We start from the raw sequence: 14,903 nt of genomic DNA on the forward strand, positions 1-14,903 counted from the left end.
GGGATCAAGAGCGGCTGGGAGAGAAGCAGAAGAGGAGAGGCGGCGGTGGGGACAGCGCGGGCGGGGCCCGGTGCAGACAAAGGCGCGGCCGAGCGGCCGGGTGGCCGGGCCGGGACAAAGGCTGGCCCGGGGGGCGGGGGCAGCGATGGCGACGGCCGAGGCGGGCGCGGGCGAACTACAAGTCCCAGCAGCCCCCGCTGCGGCCCTCGGCCGGCCCCTCTCGCTCCCCGGGAGCGCCTGGCGGGGCCGCAGGGCCGAGGGGGCCGCCGGCGGGGCTGGCGGGCGGGGGGCTTCCTGCGGGCCCCGGGGGCGCCGGCGGGCGCGGCGGGCCGGGCAGGGGAGAGGGGCGCCGGGTGAGTGTCCCCGCGAGCGGGCCGGGCGGGCGGGGGCCGCGATGAGGGGGGCGGGCGCGGGGGGCCCCCAGCGCGGGGCGCGGCCTGGGGCGACCTCTGTCCTACCCTCCACCGCCGCCCCGAGCGCCCGCCCGCCCGGGGAGAGCAGAGCCTGGGGCGCGATGGGAGGGGGCCGCGCGACCTGCGGGCCTAGCGCGCGGGTTCCGCCGCTGCGGCCCCGGGGGAGGGCCCAGCCCAAGCTGGGCGCCGTCAATCGTCAATCGGGAGGTAGGGGAGGGGGGCACCCCTCGGCTGGGGGTGGGGGGGGCGTAAGTCCAGAACGCCCCCTCCCCCGGAGGCGATCCGGATCCCCCACCCCAGGAGCCCAGGAGTGACCCCAGGTATTGTTCCCTCAGACCCTCCAGCCTGGGGTCTGGAGTTCAGGAGACCCATCCTCCAGAGGGATCTCCCCCAGGACCCCAGGTGTTGTTTCCCCTCACTTTCCAGTCTTGGAGTCCAGAGCACTGGAAGCCCCTTCCTCAGGAGGTGATCCAGGATTCCACCTGCCCCCCAGGAACTCAGGAAAAGACCCCAGTTATGTCTCCTTGCTACTTGTAGCTCAGAGGTGGGAATTCAGGAGCCAATCTAAGGGTCTTCCCCCTACTGGAAAGCCAGGGGTGACCCATCACTGTCCCCCCACCCTCCATCATGGAATGTGAGGAGGTGAACTAGGAACTCAGGCCTCTCTGTGTGTGTATCCACTCCCAGCTCTGGGGTTGTGGCTCAGAAGGTCCCCCTCCCCCAAAGGAGAGCCAAAGTGCCCTCCAATGCACACCCACCCCCACCTCAACCCCCCTCCCAATAATAGATCTATTTGTTGTTCCCCCCACCAGGCCTAGCCATGGGCTGGGCATCACCTCCCCTGCAGATAATCCTGAGCTCCCCGTGCTCCCCAGAAGGGGTCCCAGCTTGTTTCTCTGTCCCACTCCCTACCTCCAGCCATGGAGGTAGGATTCAGGATCTTTCTTCTCAGAGAGGACCATCTCCATGCTTCAGCTGTGGAGTCAGTCACTCAAGAAATCATTCCTTCCTAGGAGATGGCCCAGGGGTCCCTCCAGTAACCAAAGAGAAGCCCAGTGTGTTGTTTTGCCTACCCCGCAGCTAGGGGTTTTCTGGTGGTTCATATGGTAAAGAATCTGCCTGCAATGCAGGAGACCCTTGTTTGATGCCTGGGTGGGGAATATCCACTGGAGAAGGGGATTGGCTACCCACTCCAGTTTTCTTGCCTGGATAGTTCCTTGGACAGAGAAGCCTGGTGGGTTGCAGTCCATGAAATACCAAACAGCTGGACTGGACTAAGCAACTAACAAGCTAGGGGTTAGAATTCAGGATCTATCTAGTCGGGCAAACAGGTATACTGACACCTGTCCCTACTCTCCTGGATAATGGGTCCATGGGTCTCCCTGCCCCCCTCCAGGGTTCCCCACACACACTCTAACTTTAGAAATCAGCATTCAGGATCTTCTATCTAAGACAACATAGATGTTTTGACACTTAGTCATACCCCAGGACTGTGAAGTTTGGAATTCAGATTGTCTCTTCCCCAGGAAGGGTCTCCCTGAGTGCCCCCAGTGACCCAGGAGGAGTACCAGATGTTGTCTGCCCCCCCCCCCAACACACACACACACTTATCCCCCATAGATAGAGGCTTCAGAGATCACAATGTTTCCTCTCTAGGAGGTGAGCCAAGTTCCCTACCAGGAACCCCAAAATATGCCACCCCCAACAAGGGGACTGGAATTCAGGCCATGTACTTAGAGCAAGCACAGGAACCCAGACACCCACCCTCTTCCCCTCAAAGGGGCCATGGTCAAGGGGACTGTCTCTCCTCCACAGGACCTGAGCTTCCCACCAGAGGAGGAGCCCAGGATGGAGAGAGGGGCGGAGCCATGGAGCTGGGTGCTGGAGACCTCTAGTGCTGGGTCCCCTGACTTCTATCCAGGTGTGGGGCTGAGAAGGGAGGCCCCTCCCCATGTCCCACCAGGGTCCCTCTGCACAGGAGCCAGTGCAGTCTCCCTGTAGCACGAGACAGGAGAAGGATCTGTGTGTTTACCCCAAAGCGGGATCTGGGGTACAGCCCAACTCCCTCTCCCTTCCCTGCCCAGGCTCCAAAAGGGACCCCCGGTTCCCCAGAACCTACTCTCCACTCACCCTCTGCCCTCACCCCATAGATCCTGCCCCAGAAGCCGGTACTTCCACACCAGGGATGAGGCGTTCCGTCTTAGTCAGGAACCCAGGCCACAAAGGCAGGAGGCCCGATTATGAAGACCTTGACACGGACTCAGAAGACCTAGACCCCGACCCAGAAGAGCTGGACCCGGCTTCCGCAAACCCGGAGCCTGAGCCGGAAGACCTCCACACTGTCTCTGAGGACGTGGACCCCAGCTATGAAGATCTGGAGCCTGTCTCCGAGGCTCTGGATGCCGAGGTGGATGCTCCAGGCTCCATCTCGGGGATCCGTGACTCCGACCCCCAAGATCTCGACCCCCTGTCTTCAAGTTTCGACGACCCCGACGTCATCGGCCCGGTTCCCCTGATCCTTGACCCTAACAGCGACACCCTCAGTCCCACTGCCGCCCCAGACCTGGACTCCCTCTCCTCCGACCTCCCTGCCACTCCTGAGGTCCTGACCGCTGCCCCCGCGGTGCTCCCTGCACCTGCCAGCCCGCCCCGGCCCTTCTCTTGCCCCGACTGCGGGCGAGCCTTCCGCCGCAGCTCGGGGCTTAGCCAGCACCGCCGCACGCACAGCGGCGAGAAGCCCTACCGCTGCCCCGACTGCGGCAAGTCATTCAGCCACGGCGCCACGCTGGCGCAGCACCGGGGCATCCACACTGGCGCGCGGCCGTACCAGTGCGCCGCGTGCGGCAAGGCCTTCGGTTGGCGCTCCACACTGCTCAAGCACCGCAGCAGCCACAGTGGCGAGAAGCCTCACCATTGCCCGGTGTGTGGCAAAGCCTTCGGCCACGGCTCGCTGCTGGCGCAGCACTTGCGCACGCACGGCGGCCCGCGGCCGCACAAGTGCCCAGTGTGCGCCAAGGGCTTCGGGCAGGGCTCGGCGCTGCTGAAGCACCTGCGCACGCACACGGGCGAGAGGCCGTACCCATGCCCGCAATGCGGCAAGGCCTTCGGGCAGAGCTCGGCGCTGCTGCAGCACCAGCGCACACACACGGCCGAGCGCCCCTACCGCTGCCCCCACTGCGGCAAGGCCTTTGGCCAGAGCTCCAACCTGCAGCATCACCTGCGCACGCACACGGGCGAGCGGCCCTACGCCTGCCCCCACTGCTCCAAGGCCTTTGGGCAGAGCTCCGCGTTGCTACAGCACCTACATGTGCATTCGGGCGAGCGCCCCTACCGCTGCCAGCTCTGCGGCAAGGCCTTCGGCCAAGCCTCCAGCCTCACCAAGCACAAGCGCGTGCACGAGGGTGCGGCTGCAGCTGCGGCTGCCGCCGCTGCCGCTGCCGGCCTGGGCCTCAGTCCTGCTTCGATGCTAAGACCAGGGCAGTCCTCTCTCCTGGGTCCGGATGCTGCCTCAGTGCTCAGCCCTGGCCCTAGCTCTGGCCTTGACCGTGACCCTGGCTCTGTGCTGGGCTCCCTCCCCAATCCCAACCCGAAACCCACCAGTGGCTCTAGATGTAGCCCCAGCCCTGATTCTGCCCTGTCTTCTGACCCTAAGCCTAGGCATAATGCCAGTTCCGACCTCCTGGCTAGCCCTGACCACAGATCTGGTCCCAGCCTCAACACAGATCCTGTGCCCAGCCCTGACTCCAACTCCAAGTCCCACCCTGACCGCGGCTCTCCCATCCGTGACACTGTCAGCCCAGCCCTCCCTATGGGCGAGAGTCCCAGGTGGGTGCAGGAGCAAGAAGCCCTGCTCGGGCCCGATGGCTGAAGGGCGTGCTGGCACCCACAGGGGCCTGGGAAAGCGTGTGTTGTGCAGTTAGTAAAAGCCTCCCACTGCCTCCTGGCTCTGTGTCATCGTTCTGCTGTTGCTCTTTTTTCTCTAATGTGCAGCCTGTTCCTGGGGAGATGGGAGGGCATTACCGGAGCGAGGCACACAAACGGAACCTTACTGTCCTGGCTCCCCCAAAAACATACTCCTGGCGGCAGCTTCCCCCAGGAGGTCTCATACTGGTCCATCTCAGCAGTCGCCATTCTCTGTTCCTCCAGACTTAGCCACCCCAGTCAGGGGCGGACTCACCCTGCGGTCTGGTCTATGCTGCTTCCTTCCCTTTTAGAGTTAACTTTCCCACGAGTGGTGGGATTTCTGACACACTGAACGTGTAGCAGGTGCATAGCAGAGGCTGATATGAAACCATGTGGGCAGCCTGCCCTTTCTGCTCCCCAGATTTACCCCTTATCCTTCAAAGCCCACATTGCAGGTACACCACAGGACAAAGGAGAGGTCACTCGCTTATGCATTCAATACACATGTGTTGATTGCTCAAGTCTCAGCAGGGAGCAAGATTAGCATGGCCTTGGTTCTCACAGAGCTCCCAGAGTTCAGAAACACTTAAAAAGCAACTATAAAGTATGGTGCATTCAAGAAGCATAACAAGACTTCTGATTTAAATAGGGGACAGCTTCCCTGTGGAAGGACTTTGTAAATCCAATCACTGCTATTCAGTACTACTGTTGGTCCAGACTTGTGCTATGAATTTGTATTTTCTCACTTAATTCTTTTTTAAAAAGTAATTTTATTTATCTTTTGGCCACGCTGGGTCTTCATTGCTGTGCGTGGGCTTTTCTCTAGTTGCAGTGAGCAAGGGCTACACTTGGTTGTGGTGCACGGGGCTTCCCATTGCCTTAGTTTCTCCTATGGAGCACAGGCTCTAGGCAGACAGGCTTCAGTAGTTGTGACTTACAGGCTCTAGAGCACTGGCTCAGTAGTTGCGGAGCACAGACTTGGTTGCTCCCTGCCGTGTGGGATCTTCCCAGACCAAGATAGAATCTGTGTTCCCTGCACTGATAAGCAGATTCTTCATTACTGGACCATCAAGGAAGCCCTCTCATTTATTTCTCTCAGCAGCTCCATGAGACAGATAACTGAGTATTCCCCTTTTGCAAATGAGGACACTGAGGCATACGGCATTTAAAGGAGTTTTTCAAAGACCCAGAAGTAGTGGTTGGGAGGGTGTAGTTTTAAACCCAAATTGCCTGCCTTCTTGCCTAAGGCAAGAAGATTGTACTAAGGCCCTGAGGCCACTGAGATGAGATAGGGGAGGAGGTAGGTGGGGCTGGAAAAGAGGGCTCCAGTAGATTGAAGTTTGCTTGTCATCCAAGAGAAATGGGAAGCTACCAGCAGATTCTGACAGAGGGCTGATATCAATTATTTTTGGAAGACCCTTCTGGCTGCTGGATGGAGAGGGGAATGGAGGGGGATCAGAAGTAGGAGTCTAAGATCAGGGAGGTTGTTGCAGGGGTCCAAGCCAGGAATGTTGGGAAACTCTGGGCTGACAGCCATAGGAGTGGAGGAAAGTGGTCCTGTTTAGGATACAATTAGGGAAAGAAGTAGGATTAATGGTAGTTCAGATGAGAGGGGGTTGAGAGTAAGGGAAGGTTTCTGGAAGGATGGAGCAGGATACCCTTGAGACAGGATCATTATCCTACACCGCGGAGGGAAAGAGGTCAAGCATTAGACATGGAAGCCAAGAGATTGGCACTGGACGCCGGGACGACAAGGAGCCAGGACCGAGTCAGTCCTGAGTCCGCACGCTCACAGCCGGCCCATCCCCCAGCACATTGGCACCCTCGGCGCTAGGACCTCGCGACCGCCTAGAGGAAGCCAGCTGCCGTCCGCGGCACGCTTGCGCGCTGCTCAGGCAAGGGGATGTCGTGGCGCAGGGGGCGGGACCGGATTTGGTCGCCTGCCTCCCAGGCCGCGATGGTCACGTGTCTGAGGCCCGAGTCAGCTGATGCGGGAGGGTTTGAAGCTGCACCGCCAGGGAGCGAGGCCGCAGTGACAGCGCGGGGCGTTCGGACCCCGGCTGCCCCGCAGCGCCCGGCGGCGTCCGGCGCTCCGGGCCCCGACATGGCAGTCCCCGTAGGCCCGCGCGGCTCAGGTGAGGGCGCAGCCAGCCCGGCGAGCTCCGGAACGCGGGCTGCGAACCTGCGGACGGCTTCTCCTACCTGGGACTGTGGAGCTCCGGGATTCCCTTTCCTCAGCTCCCATGCCCACCTCTCAGCTTCCTGGTGGCGTCGGTATGGACTGACGGCTCCTAGAGCCTAGGAGAAAAGGCAGAAAGGGCAGGCTGCCCACATGTGGCGGGTGGGCACCAGCTTCTCCCCTCTAAGTGGCGGGACTCCGGGCTGTGCTTTGAGTACCTTCAACTCAGGCAGCTGCCGAGCCGCCAGCTTCTCCGACTCGCGGCGGCGAGGGTCCCAGGATTTGCATCCCGAGCCTAGATTATGATTGCTCAGTTCTGCTGAAACTCCGACCGCGGCCCCAGCTTCTCCAACCCCCATCCCCACCCTCCTGTTCCAACGTCAGACTCCCAGACTCTTGCTTCCCCAGGCCAGGAGGCAAATGCTTCTAAACCCAGGCAGGACTGCTGGGGCGGGGTTGCCACTTTAAACCCAGGCGCCTAACTCAGTTTCAGATCTCCAGACCCATGGAAGCTCAGTTGCCTCTCGTAGGGGAGGGAGCCTGAGGAATGCCCGTGTGTTGATCATCTCCTCTTAAACCAGCTGCAGACACCTCAGAGATGTCCTAGTCATTGGAGCCTGGGGTGGATTAGCTGTGATCCCAGCCAGGGAGGTGACCCGCCCTCTGGCTTCCCATCCAGCTGTCTTGTAAACAACCACAACAGCATCTGAGTGCCAAAGGGATCTGAAAGTGGCCCTCCCTGTGGGACAGGTTCTGAGAGTGTCCACATTTCATCTTGGTGGCTGGGCTAGGCAGAGAGCCAGCCAGGCTTTGGAATGAAACAGGGTTCTTCCAGTGGGGATCATGGGGGTATGTCAGGGACTATTCTTGGCTGCTGTGATCAACTATGACCCTGGCAGTTGCTGAAAACTTGGACTTCCTCTTGGGCTGGTCAGGATTGAAAGGAATCAGTGGTGCTTAGAATAGCCTCTATTTAGGAGTTCCCTGGGCTTCCCTGGTGGCTCAGAGGATAAAGCATCTGCCTGCAATGCGAGAGACCCGGGTTTGATCCCTGGGTTGGGGAGATCCCCTGGAGAAGGAAATGGCAACCCACTCCCATACTCTTGCCTGGAAAATCCTGTGGATGGAGAAGCCTGTAGGCTACAGTCTATAGTAGGCTACAGTCTATGGGGTCGCAAAGAGTCAGACTCGACTTCACTTTCACTTTCAGGAGTTCCCTGGTGGTCTAGTGGTTAGAACTTGGTGCTTTCATTGCTGTGGCCTGGGTTCAGTCCCTGGTCTGGGAACTAAGATCCTGCAAGCCCTTAGGCATGGCCAAAAAGAAGGGGGAAAAAAACAAAAAAATAGAATAGCCTCTACTTGTTGAGGAACCACTGAGGCTTAGGAATGGAATGCTATGTAAGTATCAAATCCTTAGCTTCCTAGTGAGAGAATTTATTGCCCCATTTTGCAGTCGAGGAAGCTGAGACTCTGGAAAGCTAAGTGCCCCGAGGCAGGACCAGGAATCAGTTCAGGCTCTTTCAAGTGATTTATAGTCTTTGACCAGCACTGTTGCAGATATCTGTAAAATGTTACAAACTTTCTGGTTTTCCTTAGATCTTCCAGAGTTCTTTCTTAGCTGGAGCTTGGGACCTGCCTCCCCTATCGGCAGGTAAACTTGTCTCGGCCTGGTCCCCACTTCCCCCTCCCTCCCATCTCACAGAGACTGAGCGGCTTCTGACACCCAGCCCTGGATATGGGACTCAGACAGGGGCTTCCCCAGCCCCTTCAACCCCTCCAGAAGAGGAAGATCTCCGTCGCCGTCTCAAGTACTTCTTCATGAGCCCCTGTGATAAATTCCGGGCCAAGGGTCGCAAGCCTTTCAAGCTTATGCTGCAAGTGGTGAAGATCTTGGTGGTCACCGTGCAGGTGAGACCTGTGCCACTCGCCCCTGCCCCCAGAATTCCACCGGTGGGCCCTATTTTCCTTGAAGGGGAAAAGCCTGGAGTCAGAGCCTAGTCCTGCCCCGCAGCAGCATCATGATAGTGGCAGTGGCACTCGTCAGTCGGAAGCCCTCTGGGGCCTGCACAGGAGCAGCTCCTTTAAGCGTCACAAATGCCCTCTAAGGTCCTGGTCAGTGTTGTCGCCCTTTTTTTATAGATGAGACAAATGAGGCTCAGAGAGGTTAAGGGACTTGTCCAAAGTCACACAGCAACTAAGCCTTGGGAGCTGGCATGTGGACCCGGGCAGTCTGATGCTGTGCTGACCCTCAAAGAAAACTGATCTGGTGGCTGCAGAGATCACTGCCCTCACTCCCTCCCTCTCCCAGGACCTGTGCTGGGCTCCCAGGACTCCATGATGAGTCAGACTCACTATGAGAGCTTCTGGTCTAGTGACTTTGGGTATGTCACCATGCTTCTAATCTCCTGTCAGTAAAGGAGCCCAGTGAGGGGCTTCCCAGGTGACTCAGTGGTAACCCACCTGCTAATGCAGGAGATGCAGGTTTAATCCCTGGGTCGGGAAGATGCTCTAGAGGAGGAAATGGCAACCCACTCCAGCATTCTTGCCAGTGAAATCCCATGGACAGAGGAGCCTGGTGTTCTGCAGTCCGTGGGATCGAAAAGAGTCGGAAACGACTGAGCGACTGAACAACAGCAAAAGGAACCCAGCAGTGGTACTTACCCTGTGCAGTTCAGTCCAGTCACTCAGTCGTGTCTGACTCTTTGTGACCCCATGGACTGTAGAATGCCAGGCTTCCCTGTCCATCAACTCCTGGAGCCTGACTCTCCCCATAGGTTTGGGTTTAGCACAGCAGCTGGCACCCAGTACACATGTAATGGACATTAGCTGTTGCCGTGAGTTCTATTAGTAGCCACTGTGTACGTATGGAGGGCCTGCCCTCATGGGGAGGGCCCTCTCTCTTCTCTCCCTCCACTCATGCACTGTGGGAGATTCCCATCATCCTTGTCCCTCCTGCCAGCTCATCCTGTTTGGGCTCAGCAACCAGCTGGCAGTGACGTTCCGGGAGGAGAACACCATCGCTTTCCGGCACCTCTTCCTGCTGGGCTACACGGATGGGGCGGATGACACGTTCGCAGCCTACACGCGGCAGCAGCTATACCAGGCCATCTTCTATGCCGTGGACCAGGTGCGGGTGGCCAGGAGCCAGTGGGCAGCTGGTCCCTCAGGGGAGAGCGAGCAGGGCTGACAGACCCTCCCCTCCTTTGCCCGCAGTACCTGACGCTCCCAGACGTGTCCCTGGGCCGGTATGCCTATGTGCGGGGCGGGGGCGGCCCCTGGGCCAACGGCTCAGCCTTGGCCCTCTGCCAGTGCTACTACCACCGGGGCCACGTGGACCCAGCCAACGACACGTTTGACATTGATCCGATGGTCGTCACGGGTGAGTGGGCCGGGCAGGGCTCAGTGGTCAGGAGCCCGGGCTGCTAGGATTAAAATTCTACTTGAAAATCCCTCCTGCTCGTCTGGAAGACAGGGTGGTGAGGATGACGTGATGATTCGTAGGCTGCTTGTGTGCAGACAGAGCTGCACGTTATGTTTCACTGTCATTCATTCACTAAACGCCTGGGCCCACGGAGCGCCAGGCACTGGGGCCTGTGTACGGGGTTAGACAGGCTGGGCCTGACGCTTATGGGGTAGACAGCGGAAACAGACAAATGTGGAAATACGAAGGGAGAGGAAAAGCAGGGAAGGGGGCTGTCGGGGACTCTGGGGAGACCTGCCTGTGCCTCCCCTGCCAGCAGTGTCCCCTCCCTGACTCCCTGTCCTCAGACTGTATCCGGGTGGACCCCCCTGAGAGACCCCCCGTCCCCCCCAGTGATGATCTCTCCCTCTCGGATGGCAGCGCCAGTTACAGGAACCTCACGCTCAAATTCCACAAGTACTGTCTGACCGATCGAGGGGGCTGGGGGTGCGGGGAGGCAGGACTCCAGGCATCTTCAGTGTTGGGGGAGGGGGCAGCCACTTCCCCACAAGCCGGGGCTGGGCAGGCCAAGCTAATGCTGCCACGTGAGCACTTCCTGTGCCAGCTGCAGAGTCAGCGTGGGGCAGAGCACTGGCACTCAGGCAGAGCCCACCCACCCCCTCACCCAAGCCTCCCCCCCAGGCTGATCAACGTCACCATCCACTTCCAGCTGAAGACCATTAACCTCCAGAGCCTGATCAACAATGAAATCCCAGACTGCTACACCTTCAGTATCCTGGTGAGCCCACGGTCCCTGGGGTGTGGGTGAGGAACCAGCCCATGATGGGGTAGGGTGGGGGGCGGGGCACAGGACTCCTGAACTCTCGAGCTGGGGGACCCTGGGCCAGGGGCAGTGTGGGGCCGATGGGGGAGGCTGGGGCTGGAGAGATCATCCCTCCTGCGGGTCTGAGAGCCTTGGGTCTGCCGAGGTTTACCCTGTCCCATCTCATCTCGATATACCTCTGCAGATCACATTTGACAATAAGGCACACAGTGGGCGTGTCCCCATCAGCCTAGAGACCCAGGCCCACATCCAGGAGTGTAAGCACCCCAGCGTCTTTGGCCATGGTGAGCCCCCAAGCCCCAAACCAGTGCTGCCCAGGGGCTCTGAATTTCCCTGGGAGCCCCGAGCCCCAGACCAGCATGGACCAAGCTCCCGACTCACCCAGAGAAACCTATGAGCCCACTGACCAGCCCTGAAGCGCCCCCTGGGCCTGGTGCCCGGCCCAGTCGCCTCATCCGCAGCCCTGCCTTTGGCCCCCTCCCCACAGGAGACAACAGCTTCCGGCTCCTGTTTGACGTGGTTGTGATCCTCACCTGCGCCTTCTCCTTCCTGCTGTGCGCCCGCTCACTGCTCCGAGGCTTCCTCCTGCAGAATGTGAGAGCCACCCCCAGCCTCACCCAGCTCTGGGACCCTTGGGGCCGCCAGGGTGGTGAGCCTCCCCTGCCCAGACCGGCCCTCACCCCACCCGCCTACCCCTGCAGGAATTTGTCAGGTTCATGTGGCGACGGCGGGGACGGGTCATCAGCCTGTGGGAGCGGTTGGAGTTTGTCAATGGCTGGTACATCCTTCTGGTCACCAGCGACATGCTCACCATCTCGGGTACCATCATGAAAATTGGCATCGAAGCCAAGGTGGGTCCTGCCCGCGCCCTGCCTCCTCACCCCATCTCCTTCCAGACCCTGGCCCCCTCTCCCACTCCCTGCCGATGCCATCCCCAGGGAAGGGCCGGATGGAGTTGACGCTACTCCCGCCCCTAGAACCTGGCAAGCTACGACGTCTGCAGCATCCTCCTGGGCACCTCAACACTGCTAGTCTGGGTCGGAGTCATCCGCTATTTGACCTTCTTCCATAAGTACAATGTAAGCTTCAGACATGCAGCCAAGGCCCTCTTGGTGGCAGCCATGTGTCCCTTAATTCTCACCCCACCCCCACCCCCAGATAAATCATAACCATATTGCCATCAACAGCCCCTGCAGATGACCCACCAGGAGCCTCTTCCCCATACATGCTCCCCCACCCCCACCAGACATACCCGTCACTCTACATGGGCAGGGGCCTATGTGAGCCACTTTCATCCCCAACCCCTTGCCAGCTGAATCCAGCCAAGCGGGTGTGCCCTCAGCACCCTGCGGCCCCTTCCGAGGCTCCCTCCAGCTTCACTAGTCACCCCGGCTGGCCTGTGTTATAGGTACGCCCACACTGTCCCCCCCACCCCTCCCTCCACAGATCCTCATCGCCACGCTGCGGGTGGCCCTGCCCAGCGTTATGCGCTTCTGCTGCTGTGTGGCCGTCATCTATCTGGGCTATTGCTTCTGTGGCTGGATCGTGTTGGGGCCCTACCACGTGAAGGTAGGGGCTGGCAGGGACCTGTGGGTGGCGCTCATGACCCACCGTCCAGGGGTCCCTGGCTCCCCTTCTTACTTCCTGAGTCCTCTGACACCAGCAGCTCCATCTGCTGTTGATCTGGTGACACAGAACGACCCACCTTGATCCCTGGTCTCCAGCAATTCTATCCACTGTCCTCTCTGAACCCCCCCGCCTCCAGTAACCCTGGCCTTGACCCTTATTCAGTGACCCATCCCCCCTAGTTGGCCTTACCGTGACTACTAGTGCTCTGCCTGCTGTCCTGACTCCCCAGTGCCAGCCCCCGCCACGCCCCCCGCTTGCTCTGACCCCCCTACTGTGCTGCCCACCTGCAGTTCCGCTCACTGTCCATGGTGTCCGAGTGCCTGTTCTCTCTTATCAACGGGGACGACATGTTCGTGACCTTCGCGGCCATGCAGGCGCAGCAGAGCCGCAGCAGCCTGGTCTGGCTCTTCTCTCAGCTCTACCTATACTCCTTCATCAGCCTGTTCATCTACATGGTGCTCAGCCTCTTCATCGCGCTCATCACAGGCGCCTATGACACCATCAAGGTCAGCCACCTCCCTGTGGGCCACCCCATTACACAGCCCCAAACTCAGGCTGTAAGTCCCTCGAGGTTGGCCACAACGGGGTGAGGTGAGAAGGACCCTGGGGAAGAATATGGGAGATTCCACGAGGCTAAAGGAGAGGTTAGCTCAGAATTGGGGGGCCCAAGAGGGGCTGATACCATCCTTGTCACAGCTGCTGCATTCTCAGTTTTATCAAGGTGTGGGGCCAGGTAGGATTCCTGCATCTTTTACCAACAGGGAACCCAAGCCTTTGGAGTAGGAAACGGCAGCCCACTCCAACATTCTTGGCTGGAAGATCCCTTGAATAGAGGAGCCTGGTGGGCTATAGTCCCTGGGATTGCAAAGAGTCAGACACAACTGAGTGACTGAACACACACAAACCAAGCCATAGAGTTTCAGTGACTCGCCCAAGGTTGGCTACTAGGCAGCTGGTGAACCCGGCTCATCCCGAAACTGTGATTCCAGAAGTGCTGCTCCAAGCCCCTCTGTCTGTGGGTCTGAGGAATGATGGTGGTCCTGCAGGTTGCAGGGCCCAGAGCAGAATGTGGGCGTAACAGGTGGACAGATGTCACACAGCTGTCAGCAGACGCATCTTTCAGCAGATGTGTTTGGGGGCCTGTTGTGCGCCAAGCCTGGTGCCAGGTGTCTGTCCAGCACTGGTGGGCAGGATGGATAATGGACAAACCGGAGTATGGCAACCTACCGATGGGAAGTGGTATAAAAAGAAGTGCTGAAGGTTACAGAGGCCCCCTGCTTTAGACTGGTGTTGGGCTGAGTCCAGGCAAATTTCTAAAATGTGCTGTCTGGTCTCTGGCCACACATGTGACTAGTTACACTTTGATTTTCATGAAAATGAAACAATTCTAAATTCACTTCCTCACTCACAACGGGGCATAGAGCAAGCACCCACATGCCAGTGCCGTTAGTAACTACCAGATTTAGACGGCATAGATATCAAACCTTTCCATCATCTCAGAACATTCTGGATTGATGAGACAAGAGCCCAGGAGAAAGCGCACCAGGGAGAAGGAACTGCCAGAAAGGATTTGGAGAAGAGAGTGGTCCCATGAGGTTGGGAAGGGTGAAAAAGAGGCTGAAAGCCAGAACATCTCTGCAACTGGGAATGCAGAAGACTGCACCGGCCTGTGCCTGGACATACAGCCAGGCAACAGACATACTTCTGTCACTCAGACCCAAGGACCCCTCATAGGTCTTCCTCTAGCACTTAAAGATCACACATGTGTATCAGCCTTGGGGGTACAAACCCAGACCTTGCTTCCGCTGTGTGCACCCAAGTCAGTAGGTGGTTGCCAAGCACCCAGATTGGGTCCAGCATGGCTCTAGGTGGTGGACCCACAGGCGGAGAGGGCACATTCAGTGGTCAGGGAATGTCTCCAGGTGAACCAGCAGGTAGAGGGCACAGCATGTACAAAGCCCCAGAGGAGAGAGCCTGGTTGGTCCACCAGGATCAGGGAGGAGATTCAGATGGTTGGAGAGGAGGGGGAGGGCAGGGGTGTCTTTCATGCGGGTCCCGGGTCTCTCTCCCCAGCACCCAGGCGGATCGGGCGCAGAAGTGAGCGAGCTCCAGGCCTACATCGCGCAGTGCCAGGACAGCCCCACCTCCGGCAAATTCCGCCGCGGGAGCGGCTCCGCCTGCAGCCTCCTTTGCTGCTGTGGCAGGTTCGAGGCTGGTTTGGCTCGGGTTTGGGATTGGCTGGTGGAAGGGAAGCGAACGGAGGGAAGCGATGCTTTCCACCTCCGCTAACACTTCCCCTCCTTCAGGGACGCTTCGGAGGAGGATTCGCTGCTGGTGAATTGACTCGGACCCGGACTGCTACTGGACATTAGCCCCCTCACCACCACCCCCCCCGGAGTGCGGAGACCCAAGCTTATTTATTTTACCCTTTGCTTTTAAGGCCGGCTGCCAGTCGCGCCCCGTGAGGGCCTGGGCCAGTCGGGTCGGACGTTGGACAAGGATAGGGTGGGTGTTAAATAAACGGGAAAATAAACT

The 14,903-nt window shown here is 59.0% G+C and overlaps 2 protein-coding genes across 6 annotated transcripts; both read left to right on the forward strand.

Moving 5' to 3' along the window:
* Positions 1 to 238: 238 nt before the first annotated feature.
* Positions 239 to 4,356, forward strand: ZNF358 (zinc finger protein 358). Of its 3 annotated transcripts, XM_069591194.1 has the most exons (3): positions 249 to 353; positions 2,229 to 2,334; positions 2,564 to 4,356. In XM_069591194.1, exons 2-3 carry the CDS (start codon positions 2,262 to 2,264, stop codon positions 4,279 to 4,281), a joined length of 1,791 nt encoding a protein of 596 aa, XP_069447295.1. In that variant the 5' UTR covers positions 249 to 353; positions 2,229 to 2,261; the 3' UTR covers positions 4,282 to 4,356. The 3 variants fall into 3 exon arrangements, with proteins under 3 accessions (XP_069447293.1, XP_069447295.1, XP_069447294.1); XM_069591192.1 differs by lacking the exon at positions 2,229 to 2,334 and having other exon boundaries at positions 239 to 353; XM_069591193.1 differs by lacking the exon at positions 249 to 353 and having other exon boundaries at positions 1,915 to 2,334.
* A 734-nt stretch (positions 4,357 to 5,090) lies between these two features.
* On the forward strand, positions 5,091 to 14,901 carry MCOLN1 (mucolipin TRP cation channel 1). Of its 3 annotated transcripts, none has more exons than XM_069591195.1 (14): positions 5,091 to 6,451; positions 8,198 to 8,403; positions 9,455 to 9,622; positions 9,709 to 9,874; positions 10,264 to 10,372; positions 10,598 to 10,694; positions 10,924 to 11,023; positions 11,227 to 11,333; positions 11,441 to 11,590; positions 11,717 to 11,818; positions 12,186 to 12,308; positions 12,659 to 12,874; positions 14,442 to 14,572; positions 14,675 to 14,901. In XM_069591195.1, exons 1-14 carry the CDS (start codon positions 6,220 to 6,222, stop codon positions 14,709 to 14,711), a joined length of 1,944 nt encoding a protein of 647 aa, XP_069447296.1. In that variant the 5' UTR covers positions 5,091 to 6,219; the 3' UTR covers positions 14,712 to 14,901. The 3 variants fall into 3 exon arrangements, with proteins under 3 accessions (XP_069447296.1, XP_069447298.1, XP_069447297.1); XM_069591197.1 differs by having other exon boundaries at positions 6,276 to 6,451; positions 8,092 to 8,403; XM_069591196.1 differs by having other exon boundaries at positions 6,284 to 6,590.
* Positions 14,902 to 14,903: the final 2 nt, after the last annotated feature.

The sequence above is a fragment of the Ovis canadensis genome, chromosome 5, assembly GCF_042477335.2.
Source record: "Ovis canadensis isolate MfBH-ARS-UI-01 breed Bighorn chromosome 5, ARS-UI_OviCan_v2, whole genome shotgun sequence".
Taxonomy (NCBI): domain Eukaryota; kingdom Metazoa; phylum Chordata; class Mammalia; order Artiodactyla; family Bovidae; genus Ovis; species Ovis canadensis.